Here is a 12,164-nt window from a genome sequence, read left to right on the forward strand (position 1 = left end):
GTTGGGTCGCCAAGGAAGGAAGTATGCGAAATGATATTGCAGACGTTCTGTGGAAGTATGAGCAGAAACAGAAAGCAAACAAGGAAGCTACGACTAAAAAATAGAAAAATTTTTACTCTGTTTTTTTTTTTTTTTTTTTTTTTTTTTTTTTTTTTTTTTTTTTTTTTTTCTGTTCTGAACAGTCGACTTAGAAAAATTCACTCACAGACAGAACAACTGAAAAGAGTTATTGCAATAACAAGAGATATTAGAAGTGAGAGGAACCTGAAGGCCACGACAGAAAAAAAATTTGATGTAATTTCCACCCAGCGAGCCCAAGAGAGTGCTCTGATACCAGATGAGAAGAACCTCCTTATAGCAATATAGTGAGAATGCTCAAAATAACAGAATACAAAGTGATAGCAGAACTCAGAATAAATCTACTGATCGCAGGCCACTTCGAGGGGGTAACCTCCTTTGAGCAAGCTCAATACAATAAATTCGTCCGTGCCCATCAAGGGCCTCAACCTATTCTTATATACTGGGTACGATCTAGAAAAGTAATACTACCTATGCATGTGGGATAATAAAATAAACTCACGGGACGACTTACAAAGCATATGCGTCCAACAACTCTACTCTAACAAAATAAACAGAAGGAACACACAGGTTCCTAACACTACATAACTTCAACAATTTGACATGCCTTTAATCTGGAATGCTGGGAGCCAGGATGACATTTGTGTACCTTGATAATGACTTACTGTTTGTTAGATGAAAAGAGAAATGACCCTGAACTGCTGGTGCAATGTCGAACACAGGAACCCTTTTAGCTACAAAGCCAGCCAAAGGGATATATATTTTCTACCAAATTACACCTGGCATGTAGCCTTGCATCATTAATGGTGTCTCTCTTAATTAGCTGACCACAAAAGTAGTGAGAGAGAAAACCAAGACGGGTCTGAACCTGGGTTTCTATCAGATTTTGGACCAAGGAAATAATCATGGAAACCTTACCTATACATTGGCTTTAGCTACCAAAATAAGAATTCAAAGAGAAACCAATCTAAACAATCAGACAAGATTGTTTCATTCATAAATTGTTGACAAAAATAAGAGCCCTCCCTCCCACACTCCCCATCCCTACCTCTCACACTCCCTCTCCACTTCCCTGCCTACTCAAAACATGCACTTTAACTTTTAATCAGCAAAGTTGGTCTTGAAACACACTCATAATAGATGTCTATGGTTAAGAACTTTCTGTACTTGTGCCCACGAATTCATATCTAAATTCCCTGCAAATACTCTTTTTCTTCGTATGCAATCAATCATTTTAATTTTTCTACATTCCAGGTTTCCAGGATGGGGACAAGAGGAAACATGGGGATGTGGATGGAAGGAAATGGGAGGTGTTTTTAGGGATGGGAGTGGGTGCGAAATTAAAAAATAGGTTTTTTCTTTTAAATATAATTAATTTCAATTATTCATATGATAAGGCATTCACCATAATCATTAAATGACTATATTCAACAATGTTATTGTTAGAATTGAGAATCAAAGTGTGTCAATATACAATTTTTAAAAAAAATCGTTGTTTACAGTGTTGATGTGCATATACAACTACAAAATGACAAAATAAAATAAAAAAATCTAAAAAACAAATCTATAAAATAATGTCTTCTATAATGTCTTCTAAAATAATGTCAAACTCTCTCTGGATCACTTTTAAACTTGCTTGAAGTAAAGAACAAACTTGGCATATTTTGGTCATGCAATATCATTGACACTAAAAATGCCTGCAGCACTTCATTGCAGGTAAGGCATAGCACAGTAGAACAAAATTGATTCAAGCCTATACAGAAGCAAGCATAAATTGCAGCTGTCTATTAATGAACTAAAAAATCTGGTATTCTAAACAGAGGAAATCATTACAAATTTATAATGAATTTTCAACCTTCTACCAAAAAATAATGTCTCCTATAAAACAGGGCAAATTTCTCAAACTCTCTCTGGATCACTTTTAAACTTGCTTAAAGTAAAGGACAACCTTGGCATATTTTGGTCATGCAATATCATTGACACTAAAAATGCCTGCAGCACTTCATTACAGTTGAGGCATAGAACAGTAGAACAAAATTGATTCAAGCCTATATAGAAGCACGCACAAATTGTGGCTGTCTATGAATGAACTAAAAAATCTGGTATTCTATACAGAGGAAATCATTACAAATTTATAATGAATTATCAACCTTCTTCAACCAAATTATAGGATTTTTTGGTTTCAATTCTCAGCCATGACCACATCATAATTACAGCCATTATTACCATAGTATTAAGGCAGCGACAGGAATAACAGTTTAAGCCAGGCAGTGGAGGTGGAGGTGGAGGTGGAGGTGGAGGTGCTAGGGCATAGCTTTAATAAAGGCAGTATGTATTTCATTGTTTAATTTTTTAACATAAAGGCCGTGTTATGCTACAATTCATAGTATCCCTAAATTGATGGCAAAACATTTAACTGGTTTGTTTTTTTTCCTTTTCTAACTATAACTGCTGTCTGGGACAGCTTAGTGCCGTTTCTGGGATGTGACTAGTACAGGGATGACAAGAAAACACCCTGGATGCATTTCCTGCTCATTCTATTTCATTAGTCTAATTGTTTACTGTTGTTTCTGTCATTTTATCTTAGGAAGCATTGATTGTCTACTGCTAATAGCATATAAATTCTTAATTACATATTTTAATCCTGTAATCATAACAGCAACAAAGATAAGTAACAGGTTGCCAAATTCACCTTCCTATACACACAATGAATATAAAACATGACTTACCTGGATAGAATATGTTCTTGATCACAAAACTAAAAATAAAAAAATTGCTATTATAAGAAAGCAGCAAGTATTCAATATGCTTTCCATTTAGCTATTTTTGTCTTAATTTTCACGAGTTTCTACTGTATCGAAAATAATTCCCGGTCTCATGTTTTTAAAGACAGCTCCTAACCTTATCCAACATGTACCAACCAACAAATACATGACCAATGTTACTGTATATAATAAGGGGAAAAAAGAAGGGATAAAAAGTGGGGAAAAAGGTCCATACACCAGAGATTCAACCATAGGAAAACAATAAGTTCCAATGACGCTTACAATACAGGCGATTCCGTTGAGTAGCATCAGATGCCGATCCGTCATATTCCATGTCTTGAGCGATGTGGGAACTAATTGGGGAGGACCAACAGTGGAAACAAAATCAGCCGACTCGGGTAATGATTGTTGGGTATCCCTTGACACGCTTACGCTTGCAAAAGGAATCGAACTCGGCACCACCTGCAACGTCATCACCTGTCTGTATTTATGGTTTCTGAATAAACTGGGCGTCCGTGTATGCACCTTAGAATGGATTAAACAAGGGTTTCTTGGGTGACAATTACGACTAATAATTGTGGCAGAAGAAACCGCCATTGTTTCAGGAAATTGTACCTGCACGTCAGACTAAAACCAATGCAAACATCATGCCAGAACCAATTTGCCTTAAGGCGTGCTTGATTTTATTGTCCCTAAATATGATCACAGGCGACCTACTAACCACGATATTCTTGATTGTAATATTATTCTTGTGGTATCTAATATCCTTGGAGGGATTTGCAGGGAACCATTGTTTCTAAGACTGGTTCATTCAAGAGTGAATGGGAGATGGAGTGACCAGGTCCGTGTTAAGGGGTTTGCGTGGGAGACCATCCTTCCGAGGAACCTTCTGTAATGAGGCGAAGCAAATTTTAACGCCCACGAGAATAAAGAGTGCGTATGATACATGTGCAAATTAGAGGCAAGAAAAACAACAAAAAGATAATAAAAAGATAATATTAACTCCTACTTATCAAGAAAGATTTTTTTTTTTTTTAAATGTTAAACAAATAATATTAATTATTTCGGTGGTGTTTTCCATTCGTAAGAGGTTAGGTTAAATATTTCAATCAATGGTGTAATCTTGCTAGAGCCTTCGAATGACCATCAAATTGATTGTCATTGTTTACTAATTTCGGTTTGTCTTTTTGATGTATAACAATGAGGAAGGGACATGGCATGCCTTGCCTGGTAGCAACAAATTGGCCTTCAGAGGAGGATTGGGACTTCATTGTCCATCACTCTTTATCATTTTGTTCATCCCCAATGTTATTTGTGTATACATTATGAGCTTTCATTATAGCTTTAAGATGAGTCTTTGTCATGCATTTATAACACATCCAAATTGTTCACATAAAAGGTTCCATATTTCTTTTGAATCTAAAGGTTAATGGTGATAAGTCCTTTGAATTTTGACAGTTGTCTCACCCATTTCCAAATCCATATTTCATAGGAATATGTCTAAACAACAAAATAAAGAGCATAACTTATCAAGGGAAGGCTTAGTTTTGTTCAAATTTCATGAGATTTAGTTGACTAGATAGCCTCATGTATTTCATACACTCCTTGATGCTTTTACAAGATGAATTTATGTTAAATATATAAAGATTCTGGCAACTCAATTTGGGTGTTTTGGGCTCTCAAATCACATGTTTCAAGGTTGAGTGCTTTTCCATTGTAATAGTTTATAAATATTCATGTAAATCAACTACTTGGTATTATTGTTTGTTACATTTGAAATGCACAACTTCAATAAAAAACTTTTCAAATAGTCAGCTCATCATTTTTAGTAGTTTTTCTCCCATAAAATAGAGAACAGAAAAGCTAAATGTCTTTTTGTTATAGAAATATGTGGTATTTATTTAAAAATCTCTATAAAAGATTAGTAAAATTAGCAACGAAAAAGTAGATGAGGATATTTTTATTATCTACCCAATAAAAAACCATAACTAAGTTTAACAATTTGAAAACTCTCACTATGTTAAAAAAATATTGTTTTTATCCATTGCTTTACTTGATGGGGCGGGGAAAAACTCATCTACACAAACATGCCTCACATCCAAACGACTAAAAGAAAATTATTTATCTAGCCAAAATTAATATTTAATAAAGTTGCAAATGCATCGTGCACTCACACTCACTGTAAACAAATTTCACTTACATTGGGTTTCATGACAATTACCCTATTTCTTTTACCTCTCAACAAACAACATTTTTTGTGTGTAAATCATTCTTCACAACTTGATGTGGGCCCTCTATACTACATATAAACCAATGACTTTTATGTTGGAAATATGAGGTAGGAAAGGATACTAAGAGGGGAGGGGTGACTCGGGAATCAATAAAATTTAATCTTGTTTCACCAATTAATCCTTCATATAATATTCTGATCTAATTGCATGCATGGAAAATGAAAGCAAATAAACATTCATAGCAATTTGACACAAGATATGGTGACCCAGAAACCTTCCAAATAGAAAGCAAAACTGGGGTGGGGATGATACCCACAAGCTTTAGTACTACAGTATAAAGTTGGCCTGTCAAGGCTTACAAATGATCACTTCTGATGATCTGCCCTGTTAGGAGCAATAAGGATTGTGAGGTCCACCTTGTCAAAGTATTTACAAAATATACAATGAAGTATGCACTCGATAAAGAGATTTATCAAAGACTGTTAAGTCTACCCTATTAAAGGATTTAACTGATGCACTTGTTAGAATGACCCAATGGTTGATCTTTGATCTGCGACTCTAACTTGTTGGTTGAGATTCCTTGAATTGTAATGATCACCTTGTTGTGATAGATAGTACTTTGTTGTCTCTTCTATTGCTTGTAGCCTTCTTTAATTTGCACTTTTACTCATCATATGCTTACATACCTTGTTTGGATATGATACAATGTATTACATATATACCAATCCAAATCACAACTTACTGAAGTCAGCTACAAAACAAGTTTCACCAAAATCCACAAGGTCAGCCCAACTGTTGTAACCTGGGTTTAGAAGACAAACTCGATGATGTTTTGATACTTAGCAACCACTGTCAACACTTGGCATCATCTAACACTCAGTTGACAAAGAGGTTCGGTTCATACTGATCACTTCTGAGTAGCTTGAAGTTGGTTAGCATTGTGCGACTCGGTGAACACTGTGAAACTTGACATATACTGAATCACTCGGTTAACACTCCATGGCTCGATCAACACTAGATTCACATCGTTAACACTAATGGCTCAGTAGACACTAGAGAACATGGTTGACACTATGAAATTCGGTTAACACTATGGAACTCAATTAATGTTGGAGTTTCCATCACTTGCACTAAACAACTCAATAAAAATTGCTACACTTGGCATAAATTGTACATAGGGTCTAAAGCTCAGTAGTAACTGTACATTGACTGAGTGTGAGTCATTAATAGAAAAATTGACCTTAATGTCAACAATCTCCCCATTTGGCATTGGTGACAAAAATACTTATCATCAAAAAACTGAATACTCAAAATTATAATTCAAAAGATTCTTTTATCTCCATTTTGTGTCTAAAACTCAGTAACATACTCTGTTTTTCAAATTTTTCAAAATTGCTTTTGTAAAGGATTTTTTTGCTTATTTGTTCAATATTGTTCTCCCATAGATATACCTGGAGTATTGCTCCCCCATACATGTATTATTTACATATACTTCTCCCTCTTTATACATATATACACTCATCTATACTTCTCCCCCTTTTTGACATAAATTCCAAAGGTGTATATTATATGTAAATATTGAAATGTGACAATAATTTAGAGTGTACCTTTAGGATTAATGCCATTGTCTTGTCCCAATTTTCTTGTAACACCTTTCTTGCATGCAATGCAATCTAAACTTATGTTGATAACTCGATCATGTGATTGGCTATGGATAATTGTCATGGATGAGTGTCTTAGCATGTGCAATATGTGCTTGCAATACATCCATGTTTGGAAGAGTCATGCCTTGGATTTCTGCAAGTGTGGCCCTACTTCTTCCTTTAGTAATTATGCTTGCGAATTTGTTAGAAATTTGATCTCTGAATAATGAGCAAAACTATAGCTTGGGTCAAGTGATAGCTAGTGTGCACTTACCTTCATGTCTTCATCTATCTTTTATAGTTTATTTTTAATTTCTTATGTGAAGATAGATGTGTTACACAACTTAACAAATAATGAAGTGACATTATTTACAGATTTCTCCAATGAAACAAGAGTAGTAGACAATTCTGCTTGGTTTATTGCAATTTTTTGCATCACTTGTTCCAATACCTTGTTCTCAAATTTTATTTCTACTCTTTGTAGCAACTTATCCCATCCATTCAAGTCTTCATTGAATTTTTTGACAACTTCTGCTAACTAATCCAAAATAGGTTGTCTACTATCAACCTCAATACTTAGTGCATTTATAAATATGTCTTTTATATCTTCAAGCACTTGGGTTTTCTTTCTCTTCTCTTCTCTAAGCTTTCATTTCTTCGCTCTCTTTTGCAATAATTCACCCATGGTGTTCATTTGATCAAGATTGAGAGTAAAGATATCCCAATTCAAAATAACTATATCTTCATTTGGATCAATATCTTCTTCTTTACCCTTACCCTTATTTAAAACTTCAGTACTAGATTGAGACTTGTTCTCAACTGTCATTGTACTAGCTATATGTGGAATAGAAATAATAGTAGAAACAGAGGAGCTAGCAACAAATGAAGATATGATATTAATAGTAGAAATACCTTGTTGTTGCATGATAAAATTGTTGCATATAATTGATTAATTGTGTATTGTCTTTGATGTTACACAAATGTCATATCATTATAGTCAATTCATGTCGAGCTCACTCATGAAGTGAAGACAGTTTTCTGTGTCTACCGAGCATTACAAAGTTTGCCTAGTTTAGAAGGTAGTGTATGTCAAGTTCACTCGGGTGTCAAAGGAAAACCTGCAGAAGATGAGTGTTAACCGAGCTCACTCAGTTAATGAAGGAAATGTTGGATTGAACTAGTGTTAACCGAGCTCACTCGGTTACCAAAGGAAGCTTGCAAATATGTAGTGTTAACTGAGTTCAATTGGTTAACACATGAAAATCATTTCTATGTTAGTGTCTACCAAGTAAGATCGGCTAACAAAGGATTTTCTTGTTTTGGCATATTGATTTTAATTGATTTATCTATTGGTTCTAGCCAACTGAGAAGATGAATATTAGTTATTATAAGTTGTATTCTAGCCAACCTGACAATGTGAAAGATATAAATATAAGATCAAATCGTGGGTTAGAATGTGTGAGAGTATGGAAGATTTGATGATGCTAAGAAGAAGCAAATCAAAAGGATACGCAGAATATCCTTGTGGAGTAGAAGAGATATATTCGATCAAGAAGGATCAAGTATAAGCTAGAATAGAGATCTATAATTAGCAATTCAATTGCATCAAAAATCAGGTCAATCTCATTCTTACTCTCTAACCATTGTAGCAGTGATCTAAATCTCTTAACAGAGTTGGCTTAGTAGTTATTTGTAAATCCTCTAACAAGGTGATAGTTCTATTGATTTGTCTAAAGACCTCTAACAAGGCCACTCCTAACAGGGTGATTAAATCCTTTAACAAGGTTACACCTAACAAAGTGTTTTCTAACCTTTAATAGGGTTGGCTCCTAATAGGGCTCACTTATGAAGAGTGAAAACAGTAACTAGTTGCAATTAATGGTTTTTCCCAAATTGGGTTTCCACGTTAAATCCTGGTGTCAAATGTGTTCATGCTAATTTTATTTCATGTGTTTAAGTTAAAGTAACGGTAATCGTGGATAACATCTAAAGATTTGCATGCTAAGTACTTACCGAGCATATTCGGTATTTACCAAGTTACAACATTTTATGTGTGTTTGTCGAGCATCAACAGTATTAAGCTTTCAGAATTTATTTTGTACTGACATCTAAGGGATCTAGGATTTATTTTTGTAATAACTGATTCACCCCTCCCCTCTCAGTTACTCCTCTTATATTTCCAACAATTGATATCAGATATTTTGGTGCTTCCAGAGAAGGTTTTAAGGACCTAAGCTAAAGATCAGGATGTCTTATAAAAGAGAGATTCTGAAGTTGAATAGAGACAATTTTGTAGCATGGCAAGGACTTATGAGGTTAAATTTGGCTACCATCAGTGATTCAAGTTGTAAATATCTTGATGTCGAATACAAGACTCCCACTGGAATATTATCAGTTGAAGATATTGCTAAAAAGAAGAATCATAACATCGTGATGATTGATATTGCATCTGCTCTCAGTTATGTTGAATTTGATGAAGTAAAAGATTGCAAAACTATTCATGAAATGTGGACCAAACTAAAAGACATTTATGGAGGAGATGATAATGTAAGAAGAGCTAAGGTTGAAAGTCTTAGAGGTCATTTTGATCAGATGAAAATGAGAGAAGATGAGAACATTTCAAAATATGTGGAAAGAATCAAGGCAAGTGTGAGCGCAATCAAAGCATCTGGAGGAGACATTGAAGACAAAACAATTGTAAGCAAGGTACTTAGAACTCTTCTTCCTATTTATGCAATTAGAGTGTTTGCTATTCAAGAGATGAGATGTGATCTAGATAATAAAATATCTTTGGATGCTCTAGTTGAAAGATTGATAGCTTTTGAGTTAGATAACTTTGATAACTATATTCCTAGTTCAAAAGGTATTGAGTCTACATTTGAAGCTAAACTCTCACTCAAGAAAAAGAGTAAGAAATCAAAGGTTGATCATTCAAGAAGTGAAGAAGAAGAAACAAAAGAAAGCTCAAACAGTTTTCTTGAAGTTGTTGAAGCCCTACTTGCAAGAAAGTATTCCAAAGGCAGAGGAAAGTACAAAGGTAAAGTTCCTCTGATCTATTTTTCTTGTGAAGAAGTTGGTCACATTGTTACAAGGTGTCCAAATAGAGAAAAAAAAAAGATGAAAAGAAAAGAAATAAGTACAAAGGAAAGAAGGACTGCAAGAACTACAAGGACAAAGGTAAGAAATCTTGTTTTATGGCTAAAGATTCTAATAACAGTGAAGATGAAATTGTATATATTGCAGTAAAAGATGAATCTGATGATGAAGGAGATAAACTGGCACTTATCTCTCATGCTAGCAAAAATGATACATGGATTATTGACAGTGGTTGTTCACATCATATGAGTAGAGATAAAAACAAAATTTGAGCACATGGAATATTGTGATGGTGGTATTGTGAGATTTGGAAACAATGAATCTTGTAACATAAAAGGAAAATGATGTATTTCTTTTACAAAGGAACTTGTATGTGACAATGCTTATTGGGTTGAAGGACTAAAACATAATCTACTAAGTGGGGCATAGTTGAATAACATTGAATTCAAGGTAGAATTAATGGATGGAAGGGCCAAACTACTAGATGGTAAAGGAAATCCGGTTGGATTTGACAAGCAAACAAAAGGTTTTATCTTGATCTCAGTGAAAGTTCATGTTTTTTTGCTCAAATAGAAGAAAGCTGGTATAGCTGAAAGAAGAATCAAATCCATCATGGATTGTGCAAGAACATCAATGATTGAAAAGAATGTTGCAATCAAATACTAGGAAGCTATCAACATTGTAGTTCATACCTTGAACAGAGTACAACTAAGGAAAGACTCAAATCAAAATCCTTATGAACTATAATATGGCTACAAACCTGATGTAAGTTACTTGAAAGTATTTGGTAGCAAATGTTATATCTTAAAAGAATCTAGAAAAGGCAAATTTGATGTCAAAGGTGGTGAAGGCATATTTCTAAGATACTCCTACAGAAGTAAAGCATACAAATTTTTGAATTTGTCTACTCATAAAATCATAGAAAGTGCACATGTGAGAATTGATGAGTTTGCAGAAAAGAGTAAAGAAGAAAGCAATAAGGCATCAAAGGATTACAAAAGATTTGTTTAATATGAATCTGATATCCTACCAAATCTATCTGAGAGAAAGGAGGCTTTACCCCCGAGTCCCCAAAATCTCCAACAATTATCGAGTTATAAACAATGCAACCTGAGTCACAATCTGAAGGACCTGAGTCAGAGTTAAAGGCTATCGAGCTAGTTCAAACTGAGAGTGATGGACCTGAGTCATAGACAGTGGGATCCAAGCTAGATACTAAAGTCCACGATGAAAATAGTGGAAATCATTCCAAATCCAAAGAACCTATGTTAGCAAGATATATTAGAAGGCATTATGCACCTGATCAAATCATTGGAGACAAATATGATGGAACAATGACAAAAATAAAAATTAAAAGGCACATGTTTACTTGCTGAATTTGAACTTAGAAATGTTAAAGATGCTCTAGAAAATGAAAGTTGGGTTGGAGCAATGAATGAAGAAATAGAATAATTAGAGAAGAACAAAACCTAGACTCTTGTTCCTAGACCCAAGGATAAAAATGTAATTGGCACAAAGTGGGTGTTTAGAAACAAGCTAAATGAAGATGGAAAAGTTTCCAGAAACAAAGCAAGATTGGTGTGTTAAGGCTATTCTCAAGAAGAAGGTATTGATCATGGTGAAACTTTTGCTCCTGTTACAAGGTTAGAAGGTGTTAGAACTCTACTAGCACATGCAACACATACGGGATTTAAAGTGTATCAAATTGATGTTAAATCTACATTCTTGAATGGAATTCTTGATGAGGAAGTCTACATTGAACAACTAGAAGGTTTTGTAGATCCTAACAAAAGGGACATGGTCTGCAAATTACACAAGGCATAATATGGTCTCAAGCAAGCTCCCAAAGCTTGGTATGAAAGACTTCATAATTACTTGATATAGATTAGCTTTCAAAGAACAAATGATAACAGTAGTATGTATATGAAAGAAGGACCAAACAAGAAGACTGCGTTGGTTGAAGTATTTGTTGATGATACATTATTCACAATAAATGATGACTTGTGCAAAGCATTTTCAGAAGAAATGAGTGAAGAATTTGAGATGTCTATGTTTGGCGAGATAAAATTCTTTGTTGGATTGCAGATTTAGCAAAATAAAAATTTTATAGACATTACTCAATCTAAGTACATCAAGGAGATACTAAAGAAATTTGGAATGGAAGATTCGAGACTAGTTGGAACCCCTATGTCTACTAGACATAAGTTTTCCAAAAATGATGATTCAAAAGAGGTAGATCAAACCACATATAGATCAATGATTGGAAAATTATAGTATGTAGTGCATACAAGGCTTGATATTACATTAGCAGTTGGTATGGTGACAAGATTCTCAACAAATCCCAAAGAAAA

At 34.3% G+C, this 12,164-nt stretch overlaps 1 protein-coding gene across 8 annotated transcripts in view; it reads right to left on the bottom strand.

Moving 5' to 3' along the window:
• The window catches only part of LOC149571033 (uncharacterized), a 42,216-nt gene extending 38,445 nt beyond the window's left edge, over positions 1-3,771 (bottom strand). For 7 of the 8 annotated variants that reach the window (XR_016359758.1, XM_089812601.1, XM_089812600.1 and 4 more), the window contains exon 1: positions 3,126-3,771. Coding sequence is in view for 6 of the 8 variants with exons in the window: in XM_089812601.1 (XP_089668727.1) it covers positions 3,126-3,440 (315 nt within the window). In the remaining 2 variants the exon portion in view is untranslated. The remainder of the gene's footprint in view (positions 1-3,125) is intronic. The other variant, XR_016359759.1, reaches the window with a different exon arrangement.
• Positions 3,772-12,164: the final 8,393 nt, after the last annotated feature.

This window comes from Cupressus sempervirens, chromosome 2 (genome assembly GCF_028749045.1).
Source record: "Cupressus sempervirens isolate cs-2001-9-10 chromosome 2, ASM2874904v1, whole genome shotgun sequence".
Classification (NCBI taxonomy): domain Eukaryota; kingdom Viridiplantae; phylum Streptophyta; class Pinopsida; order Cupressales; family Cupressaceae; genus Cupressus; species Cupressus sempervirens.